Source organism: Peromyscus californicus, unplaced genomic scaffold, assembly GCF_007827085.1.
Source record: "Peromyscus californicus insignis strain IS unplaced genomic scaffold, ASM782708v3 Scaffold_5__1_contigs__length_169319896, whole genome shotgun sequence".
In the NCBI taxonomy this organism is placed as follows: Eukaryota; Metazoa; Chordata; class Mammalia; order Rodentia; family Cricetidae; genus Peromyscus; species Peromyscus californicus.
This window is the reverse complement of record NW_026294573.1, coordinates 23,843,347-23,860,785: the sequence shown is the minus strand read 5'-3', so window position 1 is coordinate 23,860,785 and position 17,439 is coordinate 23,843,347. Positions and strand designations below refer to the sequence as shown.

The window sequence follows — 17,439 nt, the reverse complement described above, 5'->3', positions numbered from 1 at the left end:
CAATATGTGGTGGGGAAAAATGAGCCAAAGGTGAATTAACAATTTACAGGAGCACAGATTACCAGTTGATATTGGGGGTGGGGTGGGGGGAGTCTATTCTGTTAGCTAGGAAGAAAGTACAAAATGAGGCTCAGAAACAGACAGTTCCCACCATGTACTGCAGTGTGCTTCAGGAATGGGGATCAGCCACTTTTTAAATTAATCAGTGTCTTCTTAGATTTCAGAATTTGTATTTCTTTGATCCAGTACTTTGGGCTAACAACTGTGTCTGGTGAAAGACCTCAGCATGTTTTAAACAGCAACATCCACACTGAAGTAAAAACTTAAAAATAAAATAATTTTACAAAGGATGGAGAGATGACTCAGCATTAAGAGCACTAACTGTTCTTCCAGAAGACCCAGGTTCAATTCCCAGTACCCACGTAGCAGCTCACAATTGTCTGTAACTCCAGTTCCAGGAAATCTGTAGGTGGAGTGTTCCTGTCCCACAGCCACTCTCAAATAATCACTCAAGCGGCGTATATTAATTATAAATGTTTGGCCAATAGCTCAGGCTGATTACTAACTAGCTCATACAACGTAACCCCTTCTATTAATCCACGCACTGCCCTGAGGCTCATGGCCTTTACCTCTACCCCATTATGTATGTCTGACTTGATCTCTGTGTGGCTGACAACTTCTGACTGCCTGTCTTCATCCCATCATTCTCAGTGTGGCTTTCCCACCTAACTTTATCCTGTTCAGCTATTGGCCAGTCAGCTTGTTTATTAAACTAATCACAGGGACAAATCTTCACAGTGTACAAAAGGATTTTCCCTGGCAGAAATCCAACACCTTCACAGATAAACACAGGCAAAACACCAGTGCACATAAAATTAAAAAATAATTAAGCAAACAAGCAGTGCAGATGTTTGTGGACCAAAGTCTAGGTTTAAAAGTGTCATGCTTTGCCAGCAGCATGCTGGATAGACATTCTAGACAGATCGTGAACGCTTAGAAGTGGGTTTAGAAACAAGGTGCAATGAAATAAGTTGCTTTAGACCATGAGCAGGCAATGTCTTTGCAAAGCTGACCTCAGATAGCAGGTGCAGCCATAGGGCCATGCAGCGAATGAGAGGGCAAACACTTGGTCCATTAATTGACACTTGAGGTACATACGCAAGCACTCACCAAATGTGAGATGCCTTACTGCTCTTAGGATGCTTCATTTCTTTTTTTCCTTGGTGTTTTGAGGCAGGCTCTCACTGTGTAGACCAGGCTGGCCTTGAACCTCGTGATCCTCCCTGTCTGTTGCTCTTCTGTGTGCTGGGATTAAAGGCATTCACTGTGTCCTCCCACAATAGTATTTTGACTGGAGATCTGAAGTACTTCCTTACAGCTAGGAAAGGCCGGAATCAAGATTGGGTGTGTGGGCTGAGGCTGCAGCTCAGTGGTGTGATAATTACCTAGCATTGGAAAGAATCCCTGGTTCAATTCCCATACCACAAAATTCAAATCAAAACAGGACAAATAAGCGCGCCCCCCCCCCCCCCCTTTCTGGTTTTTCAGGACAGCATTTCTCTATCTTACAGCTCTGGCTGGCCTGGAACTCACTTTGTAGACCAGGCTGGCCTCGAACTCACAGAGATCTGCCTGCCTCTACCTCCCAAGTGCTGGGATTAAAGGCATTTATCCATTACCACCTGGCTGCCCATGCACTTTTTTATTGCTCTAAACCTACCAGTGCCCCAGCCAGCCTTGTGTATACCCATGTGTTTATATGAAAGTGTTCAGATTTATTCTCTACTCTTTGTGTTACGGGCTTCTTTGTGTTCTGCCTCCCTATGCTGAATGTTTTCAGCCTTTGTCCTTAAGGTTCAGGTGAACACTTTACCAGTGAGCTCCATCTGTAGCCTTCTTTTTGTTTTGCTGTTTGTTTTTGAGGCAAGGTTTCAACTGTGTACCTCTGGCAACCCTGAAGCAGATCCCTGTCTCTGCTTCTAGAGTACTGAGATTAAAGGTACTGGCCACCATGCCCAGTTTCTCTTCCTCCTGTTTTTCATCCTATGTTTTGGAAAGGGAATTGGTTGACACTCTTGATCCTTTTTTGATTTTTCAAGACGGGGCTTCTCTCTGTGTAGCCCTGGCTGTAGCTAGAGTTTTCCTGCCTGGCCCACAGTCAGGACAGATCTCTCTCACCTGCCAGTCCCACAGCCTCAGACCCAACCAAGTAAACACAGAGACTTATATTGGTTACAAACTGTATGGCCGTGGCAGGCTTCTTGCTAACTGTTCTTACAGCTTAAATAATCCATTTCTATAAATCTGTACCTTGCCACGTGTCTCGTGGCTTACCGGCATCTTCACATGCTGTTTGTCATCTTGGTGACTGGCAGTGTCTGTCTGACTCAGCCTTCCACTTCCCAGCTTTATTCTCCTCCTTGTCCCGCCTATACTTCCTGCCTGGCCACTGGCCAATCAGTGATTTATTTATTGACCAATCAGCAACACACTTCACATACAGACCATCCCACAGCACCTGGCTGTTCCAGAACTCGCTCTGTAGACCAGGCTGGTCTTGAACTCAGAGGTCTATGTACCTCTGCCTCCTGGGTGCTGGGATTAATGGTGTGTGCCACCACTGCCTGGTGACACTCTTGATTCTTGACTAAGTGGATTTTTTAGTACTTTGACTCTCATTTTCTGTTTCATTTTAGGTTTCTTGGAAAAGTTCGTTTCAGCTAATTTATACACATGTATGAATTCCTAAAACAACCCAGGAAATGGTTTATTAACACCTAGTGGGTTAAACTTACCTGTGAGGCCGAGGGGTGGGGTAAGGAAGTGACAGTACTGAAGTGACTGTCTTGGATCTTTCTGCTCCAGGTATTCGCTTTATCTACTCACCCGTACGGCTGCAGGGTGATTCAGAGAATCCTGGAGCACTGTCTCCCTGACCAGACTCTGCCCATCCTCGAGGAGCTTCACCAGCACACCGAGCAGCTTGTGCAGGTACAATGGGTGCCAGAAAAGGAACTGCAGACCCCTGTGGGTTCCTGTAGGCCTAGAGTGTGGGTTTTGCTAGCAGAAGGTATTAACGTGCCCTTCAGATCTTTGGAGCTTATGTTCAACACAGCCTAGTTTGTGTTTCATGAATATAGGCAATGATTTGAAGCCCTGCCCTGTGAGTTGGGTTTGCACTCACTGTGTTCCTCTGGGTCTCTGCTCTGTTGGCACACACACCAAGTGTACTGGTTGATTCTTCTGTTGCGATTTGCTTTTACTGCTGATAAAATAATGAACCCATCCATTTGTTGGATGCAAGTCTACAGAAAGGTGCAAACAGACTTTTTGCAGTAGAAGCTAATAGAAAACATTTATTTTCCGAACACTCCCTTCCCCCATTCTGAAATAATTATAGGCCCCCTTTTTTGTAGTTAGTAATCTGTGAAGAACTTAGCTAGGATGTAGGTGTATAAATATGTATATTAAAAAAAATAGTCTGCAATCTAGTAACAGTGTGTTCTTGTTTTGTAATGAGAAGGAAGAATTGTTACTACCTCTCCATTTAAAAAATTATTGTATGTTTCTTCACATTTAGATAAGCCATCATGGTGCTACAAGAGTGATAGATATTGATTATATGGAGGACTTAGCAATCCACAGAACTGTTTTTTATGTGTATTTTCTTTGTTTTGTTGCTTCTTAAATAGGATCAATATGGAAATTATGTGATCCAACATGTACTGGAGCATGGTCGTCCTGAGGATAAAAGCAAAATTGTAGCAGAGATCCGAGGCAATGTACTTGTGTTGAGTCAGCACAAATTTGCAAGGTGTGTGCCCTGGGAAGCAAGGATTGGGTTGTACTTCAGCTGTAGAATCCTTTTTCTTGTCAGACCTTTCTCTGTCCTACCAGCCAGCTCCCAAATCACAACACAGAGACATTATTAATTATGAAAGCTTGGCTGATAGCTTAGGCTTGTTTCTTACTACCTCTAATAACTTAAATTAACCCATTTCTTTTAATCTATGTTCTTTCATGTGGCTCAGTTACCTTTACCTTGTAATGCCGTGCTGCTTGTTGTGCATTCTGGCGTCTCCGCCCTTCTTCCCAGCATCCTCTGTGCCTGGAAATCCTGCCTAGCTATTGGCCATTTAGCCTTTTATTAAACCAGTCAGAGTTGACACATCTTCACAGTGAACAGAAAGATTATTCCACAACACTTTTCCATACATTTCTACATTGCTTCTTCATTTGTGTGCGTGTCTGTGTGCACACATGGAAGTTAGAGACAGCTTGTAGGAGTTGGTTCTCTTTTCCATCTCACAGGTTCTGGATATCAAAACTCAGTTTGTCAGTCTTAGCCTCAAGTACAGTTACACAGGAAGCCATCTCTCTTGCCCTTTCTCTTTAATAGTTCCTTTTTTTGGTATTGCCTGCTTTAAACGTCAAGTAGTATCCCAAGTGTGGCTTCAAAGACGTTCCTTGAAGGCTCTTTCCACTCCTTTGGAGTTGCCACTGAAATCTGGGGACATTCACAAACAATGTGCTTTGACCCCGATATTTCCTTGGGGAGCATTATGAGATGATCTCCACTCACTCCCTCTCTGGCCTGAAAGGGGCAGTTTGCCAGAGCCTTGCAGGCCTCAGCTTCTCAGCTTCACAGAGCCAGGCTTGGGAAATCGTGGCCTCCATGCCTTAGCAGGGCAGTCTTCTGAGCCAGAGTCATTCTTTCTCCATGCTCATAGAACACAGTACTGATTAGTTCTCCAGGATTTCCTTCCCTGGCATTTTTGTGTGATTTGCTTGACAGGTAGCATGACTCGTGTTTGTCAGTGTTTACATTGATGTTCATTAATACTTTATTAGTGAAATCTTTTTTATTTTTTAGAATTCTGTATGTATGTGTGTGCTTGAGCATGTATATTCCTGGTGCTCGTGTGGAGCTTGGATGACAACTTGGTAGGGTAGATTAGATTCTTTCCGATCCTGTGAGTTCCAGATCAGGTCATCCGGCAAGCACCTTTAGCCACCATGCCATCTAGCTGGTACATTAATTCATGAGCTCTGCCAATACTGCAGCCTAAAATCAAAGCACTTATGTGTAACTTAGTCTAGAGAAGCCAACAGGCAGTGTGCCTGCGTGGGGGTCCCCATTGGAGTTGTGCTTATTGAGTACGGTCTGCTCTAGGTAAGTGTGGCCTCTTTTTCGCCTTTTCTCCTTGAGGGTTGGCACGTAGAGCTCTTCTCCGAGCCATTGGCAAAGCCTCACTGAAGTGCGATCTTAATTAGTCTTAGCAATAAAAGCCTAGAGTCAGATATTAGGGTGAAAGTTGAAAAATCAGAGAAGCAGAGCAGCCAGCCACTGTCAAGTTTTTACCTCCAGGAAATCTCAGACCGAAAAGGGGCAGCAGGGGATCCTGTCTTTATGAATCTTAGACAGAATGGGGCCGAGATCCTGTCTCCACCTCCCTAGTGCTGGAATTAAAGGCGTGAGCCTCCCATGTGTGTTATTGGTTGTTTTTGCTCTTTATGCATTTGGGGGGCCCACCAGCTAGGTCCCAAATAAATCACACATGGAGGCTTATTCTTAATTATAAATGTCCAGTCTTGTCTTGGCTTGTTTCTTGCCAGCTTTTCTTAACTTTAATTACCCACCTACCTTTTGCCTCTGGGCTTTTTCCTTTTCTTCTGTAATCTTGCTTTTACTCTGTGGCTGGCTGGCCCTTAGCATCCTCCTCTCCTTCTCTTGCTTCTCCTTCTATTTATCCTCTCTGCCTACCAGCCCTGCCTATTTCTCTCTCCTACATCACTATTGGCCGTTCAGCACTTTATTAAACCATCAGGTGTTTTAGACAGGCAAAGTAACACAGCTTCACAGAGTTAAACAAATGCAACATAAACAAAAGTAACACACCTTAAAATAATCTGCAACACATGTGCTGGAATCAAAGGCATGGTCTTCCCAAGTGCTGGGATCAAAAGTGTGTGCCGCCACTGCCTGGCCTCTATAACTAGTGGCTAGCTCTGCCCTGGTGGCATGCTTTAATCATCACAACACAAACAAAATGTCATTCAGCACCTCAGCTTTCATCAACTCCCGTGTACTGGCTGCTGCTGGTCTTGGGCTCAGTGCCAGCAGTGCGCACAAAACATTGTTTGTTTTTGTTTTCGGGATAGGGTTTCTTTGTGTAAACCAGGCTGTCCTAGAACTCACAGAGATCCACTTGCCTCTGCCTCCTGAGTGCTGGGATTAAAGGTGTGCACCACCACTGCCCAGCTAGCACACTCTGTTGTTGACTTACACAGCTTTGGGCCCAGGGAACTGAGGTGAGGATACGTGTCATCTAATAAAGGCAGATAGTGTGAGGAATCACTGTGGTGACTAGCTAGCCATCAGTCTGGCAGCAAGGCATTTAATGTTAGAAAACTATGCCTTTTACTCCTTTCCAAGAAGAGGTGTTTGAAGTGTTCACAAGTGCTGACAGAAGGAAGGGAGGGCCTTCTGTGCTGTGGTCCAGCTTGAAGTTCCTTCACCGAGCCCAGAACTGCTGCCGCCGCCGCCACCATCTGTGTCACGGTCACCATGACAAAGAGTCTGCTGTCGAGCCTGAGTTTACAGGTGCAGGAAAGCATCCTGAGTCTTGCTATGGGTTGGAATAGAGATTGTAAGCTGGCTGAGCTATTAGAAAACTCTGCTGTGAACCTTGTGTGTCCATCTGTTCAGTTCTCGAGCTCATTATTGTCATCTGTCAACAGGTCAGGGCCCCTCTCCTGTAACACTGGGGCTCGGGTGACTCACTGTTGGACACCCCAGTGTTTGAGACCAAAATAAGAATGTTACAGAGCCAGCCCCTAGGCAAATGAGTTCCCCATATGTACCATCTCTCCCCTCCTTTCCTATTCTGACATGCACAGTCTAACCTTTTCTGATTGTTCTTCCTAATTTTTCTCATGACAGCAATGTTGTGGAGAAGTGTGTCACTCATGCCTCACGTACAGAACGTGCTGTGCTCATTGATGAGGTATGCACCATGAATGACGGTCCCCACAGTGCCTTATACACCATGATGAAGGATCAGTACGCCAACTATGTGGTCCAGAAGATGATCGATGTGGCAGAGCCAGGCCAGCGGAAGATCGTCATGCACAAGGTAAGCAGATTGGGTACCAGCCCAGAGTGGGCGAAGGACCAGATGGAACGGACGGCAGACATTGGGCTTTTTGGTGTTGCTGTACCAGGCTTGTTCTTGACCCTCCTCTTGCTGTGTGGGGTCACTATGGTCTCTCCTTATTTGCCACTCCTCTCCTCACCGCAGAGTGTGGGAGTCCTGCTTCTGGGTTTTTGTTTTAAACTTTTTTATTTTCACTTTTTTTCTTTTATGGTATGGATATTTTTTCTTCATGTAACCCTGTGTACTGCATGCCTGCAGTGTTTTTAACACTCACAGGTAGGGAAGGCACAGCACAGCTGTTTGCGCATGTCTAGATCATGCTGATGTGGTCAGCTTTCATAGCAAGAGCCTTTTACCCACCGAGCCATCCTGTTGGTCCTTAGAAGCATATTTCCTGTTTTTACATAATGTGTTTGGGGTTGAGCCCAAGCCTGGTGCATGCTAAGCTAGCATTCAGCTACCAAGCCACATCCCCAGCCCTTGCTTGTTTATTTGTTTGAGGGGTTGGTTTGTTGACAGAGCTTCATTGTGTAGCCTGGGCTGGCCTTAAAACCATGATTCTCCCGCCTTAGCCTCCTAAGTGCAGGAATAGCAGGCATATGCTACCACACTTGGCTGTGTGTGAGAACATGTTTTTGTGAGGTAATTCCCTCCCTGGTCTCTGAGATCAGCTCATCAGTCCAGGGTAGCCTGCTTCCTGTGTCTCCTTTTCTTGTTCCTCTTGTTCACTGATTCCACCATACTTTCCTGCAAAGGCCTGGTCCCTGCCGCTGGCCCACAGTGTGGTAGACAGGAGCAGTGGAAAACAGTGCTGCCCATGGAGGAGGCCCTCACTCCACCCATGCAGAATCAAGGCTGGGGAGAGTGAGACAGGAGAAAGGGAACAGAGGCCCGAAGAACTAGCTGCTGTGAGTGAGGGTTGATAGGAGAGCCACCCAAGAGGCTCACAGGTAGGGAAGGCACAGCACAGCTGTTTGCGCCAGGTGGTGCCAAGGCCTCTGGCCCGCACCCCTCAGCCTTTGTGCTCTGAGCTCCCTCAGCCTTGTCAGTGGAGGGGTTGCTGTTGTCTGGCAGTGATGACCCACTTGCCCTCACTGAGGACAAAGTTCGATAATGAGAATCTTTGTTATGGACTCGTTCTGAGCCAGGCAGAATCCCACCAGCTCTGATTCAAACCCATTCCACCATCAGCCAGTGGTGCACATGGTGGCAGTTGAAGACTGTGGAGCTCGGGGCACTTGAGTCTCACAGCTGGTTGGCTGTGTGTGAAGGTGCTGCTATGAGGCAGGGCTGGTGTGTGTAGGAGCTGGAAGGACAGTTGTTGATTAAGTGAATACTAAGCCTGTGGCTCAAGCCAGCTCCTCTGAACAGAGTTGTTCTGGTGCTCACTGAGAGAGTGTGCACATAGGCACAGGAAAGCCAGGGAAAGCAGATCTAGGAAGGACGAGAGTGGAGTGCGGTGGAGTGCTGCTTACAGAGTGTATGGGTAGAAGGAAGGCCCTGGAAGGAAGGACATTTGATCCAACTTTCCAGGAAGAGGGCACAGTAATGAAGACTTGGGGACCTGAGAGGAGACTCTGTTTAATATCTTCACTTTGTTTTTTTTTTTTTTTTTTTTTTTTTTGGTTTTTCGAGACAGGGTTTCTCTGTGTAGCTTTGCGCCTTTCCTGGGACTCACTTGGTAGCCCAGGCTGGCCTCGAACTCACAGAGATCCGCCTGGCTCTGCCTCCCGAGTGCTGGGATTAAAGGCGTGCGCCACCACCGCCCGGCTAATATCTTCACTTTGTTTTTGCTCTGTGTGGGCTTCAGCAGGCATGTGAAGGCCAAAGGACAGCTGACTTGCTGTAGTCCGTTTTTCCTTCTGCCCTGTGGGTTCAAAGGATGGAACTCAAGTTGTCAGGCTTGGTGGCGAGTGACTTACCCACGGGCAGGGGCAGACATTTGGGCGGGCCCAGGACTGTTGGGCCGCCACCGTTGCTTGGAGCAGGGGAAGCCGTGAAAACAGCTGAGCCAATAGATGGTAGCAGTTTTCAGACTGAAGAGCAGTGCTCAGTGGAAGCTAGAATCTAGAGGAGAAGGAGGGCCGGGAACTGCTTGCTCACTGCTAGGTTATGTGGCAGAAGAGCAGAAAATAACATTGCACATCTTACTAGTCCAAGTTAAAAATGGAGTACAGCAAAGCTGTGGAGAGTGGAGGGGAGAGAGAAGGGAAGTGTACAGGTGAAGAACTGTGAAAGCCAAATTTTGTGTGGGGGGGTGTGTCCAAAGCAAGGGTGCTCGAAGCTGGGGGCCTAGTGAGAGAAGCTTTGTTGAGGACATTGTCATTACCACATCTGGGGGTGCAGCACTCTTGTTTTATCCTTTGGATAGACAAGCTTGGGAAGGGATGTAGTTTGTTACCAGCCGTTGTCACTGAAGGTGCCAGGGCAGAGGTATGCTGTTTCCTGGCCTGTGTTCTGTGTGGGTTCATGGCAGTTTCTGGAGCCCTTGGCCCTTCCTTGCTCTGAGCTTACACTTGAGCAGACAGACTGCTGACCCTGTAAGGCTTCAAGGTGGGCTACTGCCTGTCTCCCCTGGCTTGGTGCTCCTTGAGGCTTGTGTGCAGTGTGCGTTTCCCTGGGTGGAAAGATTAATAGCTGAGCAGAAGGAAGTCAGCACTGCTAAGTATTTAGCATGGCCCCTGAGCTCTAAGTGAGGTTCCCCTGCAGGAACAGGTCCAGAGCAGGGGGCACAAGAGAGTGCTCACAGGAGTGACCAGAGCTCAGGTCGGAGGAGTAAGGGTGTGGGGGGTGACTGGTGCCAGAGATGTGTCACAGGTAGTTGGAAGAGTGACTCTGGGTTAAGGCTGTGCTGTCCCTTACCCTAGCTTGTCTTGGAACTGCAGAGCCATCCTGTAGCTTTCATTTTCCCCAGCTGCACTGGTACAGTGTCCGTCTGTCTTCCTTTGTTTCTGTCTGTCTTTCTCTCTCATTTATTGGTATCTTAGGGTTTCTATTGCTGCGATAAAACACAATGACCAAAAGTAACTCGGGAAAGAAAGGGTTTACTTCATCTTTAAGAACTCTTGGTCTACTCTATTATTGAAGGAATTCAGGGCAGGAACCTGGAGGCAGGAACTGATAAAGAGGCAATGGAGGAGCGCTGCTTGCTGGCTTGGCTTGCTCAGCCTGATGGCTTATAGCATCCAGGACCACCTGCCCAGGGCTGGTCCCAACCACAGTGGGCTGGGTCCCCCCTCATCAGTCATCAATCAACAAAATACACCACAGTTTTGCTCACAGGCCAATCAGGTGGGGGCATTTTCTCAGTCGAGGTTCCCTCTTCTAAAATAACTCTAGCTTTATCAGATGACATGAAAACTAGCCAGCACAATCGACCCCCTGTCACCTTGACACACAATCACATTACTTGTAAAGCATAACCTTTCCTTTCTTGTTCATCCCCAGGATCTCACATTAATACTAACCTCACAATATAAAAATCTCGATTTTTAAAAGCCTTGCAGTCTGTACAAATACGTTAAAAGTTATATTTCTTTAAAATATTCAGAGTCTCTTATTATGAAATCAGAATAAGTTAAATACTTCCTTATTCCAAGAGGGAAGAACCAGGGCATTGTCACTCTAATGAAAGCAAAACCACAGGCCAGCAGTGTAAAGCTCAGCGTCAGACTAGGGTTCCTCCAGAGGGCTTGGACAGCCATCCACAGCCCTATAGTTGGTCTCCTAGGCTCAGGCTGGCTCAACTCCATAACTGCTTTTGTCCTGGGCACTCATCCCATGGCACTGCCATCTCCAAAATGCTGGGGTCTCTGCATTGGGCTCTACCTTCTCACCAGTAACCTCTCCTGGGTACTCTTCAGGGATTCCGACTCTTGCCACATTGGTGCCAAGCCTCAACTTGTCTCATGACTCCTTCAGTTTTAGGCCTTATACCACCACTCAGGCTGTACCTTCACCACTGGCCCTCCTATCCTCTCACAGTGACAAGCTTCACCTTTCTTTTTGACCCCTTCCTTCAAAACCAGTACCACCTGGAAGAGCCTTACACATTACCAAGGCTGGCTGCAGCTTCTGTGTGCTGACCCTGAGGAAATACTCTTGGAAGATTTGGCTTCACTGGTGCTGGTTGCCTTAATCATGCCCCAGCTAGCCAGTAGCAATGTACCAGCAAAGCAAAGGTCTCACTTTAATTGCTAGTTAAAAATAACACTTGAATGGTCCTGATAAAGTCTTTGCTTTTCTCTGAAGCTTCACAAGCCAGGCCTTTATCACCTGTACTGCTTACAACATTCTCTTCCACGCTCCCACAGAAGCCCACTGAGCTCTAAGCACACAATGACTTTCCTAGCCCAAACTTTGGGTGGTACCACAATCCTCCTTAAAACATGGTCACGTCTGTCATAGCAGTAACCCTGATTTGGTACCAATTTCTGTCTTAACTTCGGGTTCCTATTGCTGTAGTAAAACACTATAACCAAAGCAACATGAAGAGAAAGGATTTGTGTTACTTTATAGTTGGTCCATCATTCAGGGAAGTCAGGGAAGGAACCTGGATGTGGGGGCTGATTCAGAAGCCTCGGAAGAGTACTGCTTGTTGGCTGCACGAAGGCCCATCAGTGCACAGCGAGCTAGGCCCTCCCACATCAACCATCAAACAAGAAAATAAATGTATCACAGATTTGCCCGTAGGCCACTCAGTGGGGGTATTTTCTCAGGTGAGGTTCCCTCTCCCAAAATGACTCTGTAACTTTTGTAAAGTTGACATAAAAACTAGCCAGCACAGTCGGTCACTGTTAACCGGAAGCCTTCCTGTGCCCTGGAGAGGCAGGGATCAGGTGGTGAGTTCAAGTGGATAGTTCCCCAAAGGATACACCAACTGCCAGGACAGCCTGGTTTTCTGTATGCCTGTGGGCAGATGCTGTGCAGCTGGCTGGCATGTGCTGTTCTACCCTGGGTGGGTTCCCTGTCCTGTGTCAATACTGTCTTTATCTCATGGCTTGCTAGCAATAAGAGGACAAAGATACCTTTGTGGGGTGAAACATGTGCACCATACAGTCTGTATCTGGGAAGGTGCAGGAGATAGATAGATGTCTCAGGCCTCTCTGGCCAGTGTAACACACACACACTGTCGTCCTCCAGATCCGGCCACACATCGCAACTCTTCGAAAGTATACCTATGGCAAGCACATCCTGGCCAAGCTGGAGAAGTACTACATGAAGAATGGCGTGGACTTGGGACCCATCTGTGGCCCCCCTAATGGCATCATCTGAGCAGTGCACCCATCCCTGTCCTGCTGACCTCACTGACCCTGGCAGATCCAACCAGCAACCAGAAATGCCCAGCATAGGTTCAGAAGTGGGCAATGGTTGCTCTGGGATTACTCCCTCCTCCAAAAAGGAATCAGATCCACTCGTGGAAAGGCCTTTGTAAATTTCATTTTATTACATATAACATGTACTAATTATTTTTTTTAATTGACTAATTGCCCTGCTGTTTACTGGTGTATAGAAACTTGTACATAGGTAATCAGTGTACATGGGAGGCCACATGTTTTGTTCTATGTTGTATCTATATTCCACATGTGGACACTTTCAGGGTGGTTGGTTTAACAAAAAAAAAAAAAGCTTAAAAAAAAAGACAAAAAAAGGTTTTTAACTCATTTGCCTCGTGGCAAGTTTTGCAAATAGCTCTTCCCCACCTCCTCATTTTATTAAAAAACAAAACTGAGAAATTTGAATTTTAGTTAAATGACCCTAAACTGGCATTTAACACTGTTTATAAAATATATATATATATATATACATATATACATATATGAAATGGGAACGTTTCAGAGTCGCTAAAGCATCAGCCTGTGACACGGAGTTCATGACACTTTTTTGGAGATGACCTCACGCTGAGGAAAGTGGAGGCCGCAGATTCAGGCGGAGCAGGAGCCTCAGAGGCCCAAGGCCAGTGGGACCCAAGGCCAGTGGGACCCAAGGCCAGTGGGCAGGGCTGTGTGCTGCCTGTGGGGTTGCTTTCTGTGAACACTGAGAAGCAGGATCTGATTAGCTAGCATGAGAGAGAACCCAGCTCTGCTCCTGGTCTTGCTTCTATAGATACATAGTGTATACTTGTGTAGACTTTGCATATATACGGATTTGTAGTATTTTCCTGTTTTGATGTCTAATCTGTATCTATAATGTACCCTAGTAGTCGGACATACTTTTGATTGTACAATTGTACATTTGTATACCTGTAATGTAAATGTGGAGAAGTTTGAATCAACATGAACACGTTTTTTGGTAAGAAAAGAGAATCAGCCAGCCCCGTGCACTCGGTGTGTATCCACCTTTTATGGTCGTAGCAGATAGTGTTGTATATTGTAAATTGTAATTTCAACCAGAAGTAAATTTTTTTTTCTTTTGAAAGAATAAATGTTCTTTATACAGCCTAGTTAATGTTTAAAAAGAAAAAATAGCTTGGTTTATTTGTCAGCTAGTCAAGATGGTAGTGAGAGCCTTTCTAAATGTTACTTCAGACGATTCAGTTCACACTAGTGTTCTTTTTTTTAATCCTGAAAAAGTAATGTTTCGCTTATTTTGTGACAGTCGAAAAGGACGTGCAGAAGTTCCGCCTGCCCCTTCCCCTGCTCAGCGCCTCCCCTTGTAAAGTGACTCGCCCTCCGTTTTGTACAGATGAGCTGTATTTTGCATTTTGTCTACTTGTAAGTGAATGTAACATAACTGTCAACCCTCGTTTGAATATAGACTGTAACACTACACGGTGTACATTTCCAGAGCCTTGTGTATATTTCCAATGAACTTTTTGCAAGCACACTTGTAACCATATGTGTATAATTAACAGACCTGTGTATGCTTATGCCTGGGCAACTATTTTTTGTAACTCTTGTGTAGATTGTCTCTAAACAATGTGTGATCTTTATTTTGAAAAAATACAGAACTTTGGAATCTGAATTTGCTGTTTGTACTGTTCTCACTCCCCACATCTGCTCAGGTGAGCCCTGCTCCAGCCTGGCCTCTCTGTAGCCCCTGGGGTGGACAGGAAGGGTGAGTATTGAGCTGATGGCTCCTGAGCCTGACTGGACTTGAGGGGTTGAGTTCAGTCTGCCTTGTGCCTGATTTCCCAATGTTAAAGAGACATGCACATGTGTGAGTGAGTTCACCTGTTCACCCCGAAAGGAAATCCACGACAGACGAAAGTAATGACTGTACCAGAATCTGACTTGGTGAACCAGTGCATTTTTTTTGGGCGGTTCCTAACGAGTGTGGATGAGGGGTTACTCACCAGAGTGGGGATGACTCAAAAACAGCTGCATCACCACAAAGCAAGTGCCCCTCCCCCAAATGGTGTAGCCCTGGAGAGCTCTGCAGAGCACATAGGACTCGGGGGAGGCGGGTGCCTTCTGGAATCTCCTTTTCTGGTTGTAACCTTTTGCTCATGAGCCTCCCCTCCCGCCTGGAGGGACATTTCAATTAAGAGGAAACTGCCAAACAGGCCTGGTGTCTAATCCCACAGAGGGAGGCAGATCTCTGAGTAGCCTGGTCTACAGAGTGAGTTCCAGGACAGCAGGGCTACACAGAGAAACCCTGTCTCGAAAAACCAAGAGGGAGAGAAAGAAGGAAAGAGAAACCTGCCATCAGTACCCAGCTAGCTTGGAAATCCCGTGGTACTGATCTGGATCCCTTTCTGCAAGCCCGTGTCCGTGGCTGGCTGTCCTGCTGACGCCAGCCTGCAGGATCCTCTGCATTTTTGGCCTTGAAAAAGTTTGTCTTTTCTAAGACTGCATTGTGGCCAGCATCTAGCCTGCTCTGTTTACCCTCAAATTGAGAACCTCTTTTGGGTTCACAGAAGTAGTGCCTCTCCTCAGGGTGTACACTCAGATGTTCTTCAGGAGGCACCTTTGGCAAAAATTGCCAAAGGTGGTTTTAGCCAAAAAGGCCACTCCACCTCTGAAATTTCACCTGGTCCCTTCCTGCATGTAGCGGCCAGCAAGCCCTCAGCCGGAAATTGAGGCCAGAAAAGGGAGGAGTGTTTCCAGTTGCTCAGGTAGCAGGAGTTAGCTCACCCCCCAGTTGTTTCCCAGAGCAGGTAAGTGCTGAGAGTGTGAGTCCCTCCTGGGAGAGGTGACCAGGGCTAAAAGGGGAAACTGTCTGAATACTGACTGATAAGCATGTTCAAAAGCAGTTGTGCAGGTGGAGGTGATGAAACTGAATAGTGCCCTGTGCGTCATGTCACAGGCAACATCTGCATTTCCCCTGTTTAGAGTGAACAGAGATGATGCAGAGCCTCTCCTTTCCCTTCCCCCACCCACTTGGTGGCTATGCACAGAGCATGAACTATTTTATGAGCTCGAAAGCTCATCATCTCCACCCTAAGAGGCTGAAGCAGGAGGATAGATTTTGAACTTAGACTAACTGCAATAACAAGATGGTCTCAGAAACAGGAGAAGACAACAACAACAACAACAAACCCCAATGAGCCAGTGCACATTTACAATCCCAGCACAGGGCAGATGGAGGCAAGAGGCCCAGGAGTTCAAGGTCATCCTGGCTACATAGTGAGTGGAAGGCCAGTTATGGTTGGGGAAGCTTGGAGGGAATGTATGATGCACAGCACAGACACAGATCAGAGGACAACCTTTGCTTGTCCATTCTTACCTTACAGCCTTGTTTGAGGCAGGTTTATTTTGCTGCTATATATGCTAACTGACCCATAAGCTTCAAGAACTTCTCATGTCTCTGATTATCATCACGGCAAGTGTGCAGGATTACTATTTCTGGCTTTCCATGGGCTCTGGGGATTTGAACTCATATCCTCACAGTTGGGTGGCAAGCTCTTTATCCACTGAGCAATCTGCCCAGCCTGGGACCTGTCTTAAGCAAACAAAAACTGTCATTAAGTAAAGAAGTCCATCCAGTGTATCTCACTGGACACTAACTCTGCTGCCACCACAAGGTATAGTTTTAGCATGCCCATTTCAGATCCGAAAGCTGAGGTTCCACATTCTGATGGGACACAGCCCACTGCATGGAAGCCTCCCTCTGTAGGGCTGTTTGATGGAGCAGGCTGGACTGCAGACTGTCCACCCCTCATCCTTGTGCCCTTTGTGCAGAAGAGACATGAAATTCAGGCTTCATGGGCATTGATAACCAAGCCAGGGTTTTATCTAGGTCTTCTGCTGCCCTGGACCCAGTGCTCTGTTTATGACATCTTGCTCTGCCATTGCCTGTGTGGCATAGCAATTGCCACCTTTTAGAGTTGCAGAAGGGCCAGTGAAATGGCTCAGTATGGGTAAAGGTGCTTGCCACCAACCCTGGTGACCTTGTTTGATCCCGGGACCTACATGGTGGAAGGAGAACAACTGGTTCCTGTGAGTTGACCTCTGACCTACACATGTACACCAAGCATGCCCCCACATGTGTGTCCATTAACACGCACAAATAAAAATGTCAAAACGAATTACCAGGGCTGGAGAGGTCAGAGATTAGGAGCGCATACTGCTCTTCCAGAGGACCTGAGTTCAGTCTTCACGCCTAAGTGAGGAGGCTCATATCTGCCTGCAAGTCCAGCTCGGTGGGGTCTGAAGCCTCCTGCTGGACTCCATGGAACCCTTGTGTACAGACACACACACAATTGAAGAGGTGGCTCCGAGGTTGAACTGTTGCTGTTCTTGCAGAAGACCTGGGTTTAATTGCCAGCACTCACATGGCACCTGAGAACCATCTGTAAATTCAGACCCATTGAATATGATGCCCTCTTCTGGCTTCTTTGGGTGCTGTGTGCACATGTTGCACAGACAGACAAAAGACCCATACACATAAAATGAAAAAATAAATTTAAGAAAGACTAAAACAGTCACAGAAAAGAATTCACCAATTAAGTCAATTACCAGCTTTGGCCACACGAGGGCGCTGCTGTCTGAAGCAAGCACCGTGGAGCCTCCCGGGCTCCAGGATTCAAGGTCTGGCTTTCAGGACCAATAAGTGGAGTGAGGTTTGTTTCTCCTTCACTGCCTGGGAACCTAAGCTCACACATCTGGCTCAGGTCCAGTGGTTTTTATTTGCTATACAACCCCTGTGGAGCCTCTGCCTTCCTTGGGCCTCCCATTTCCCCACTTGTCACCTGGTGAGGTCAGTCAGTGATAGGGCCTGAGAAGAGAAAACCCTGGTTCAAGGTAGCCTTGGGGGTCTAGGCCCTAGTTGATTCACCCAAGCTCTCAAACAGCCCAAACCTCCAAGTGTTTCCATAACCGAGAGCTTCATATCCCGGGCC

At 46.8% G+C, this 17,439-nt stretch overlaps 1 protein-coding gene and 1 non-coding gene across 26 annotated transcripts in view; both read left to right on the top strand.

Annotated features, from left to right (window-relative positions):
- The window catches only part of Pum1 (pumilio RNA binding family member 1), a 127,599-nt gene extending 113,479 nt beyond the window's left edge, over positions 1–14,120 (top strand). For all 25 annotated transcript variants that reach the window (XM_052715361.1, XM_052715385.1, XM_052715384.1 and 22 more), the window contains 4 exons: positions 2,866–2,991; positions 3,693–3,814; positions 6,944–7,136; positions 12,300–14,120. In XM_052715361.1, coding sequence (XP_052571321.1) covers positions 2,866–2,991; positions 3,693–3,814; positions 6,944–7,136; positions 12,300–12,431 — 573 coding nt within the window. In that variant the 3' untranslated portion in view covers positions 12,432–14,120. The remainder of the gene's footprint in view (positions 1–2,865; positions 2,992–3,692; positions 3,815–6,943; positions 7,137–12,299) is intronic.
- On the top strand, positions 8,224–8,306 carry LOC128098058 (small nucleolar RNA SNORD103/SNORD85). The gene has a single exon (XR_008214090.1). It is a non-coding gene; the product is annotated as a small nucleolar RNA SNORD103/SNORD85 (small nucleolar RNA).
- Positions 14,121–17,439: the final 3,319 nt, after the last annotated feature.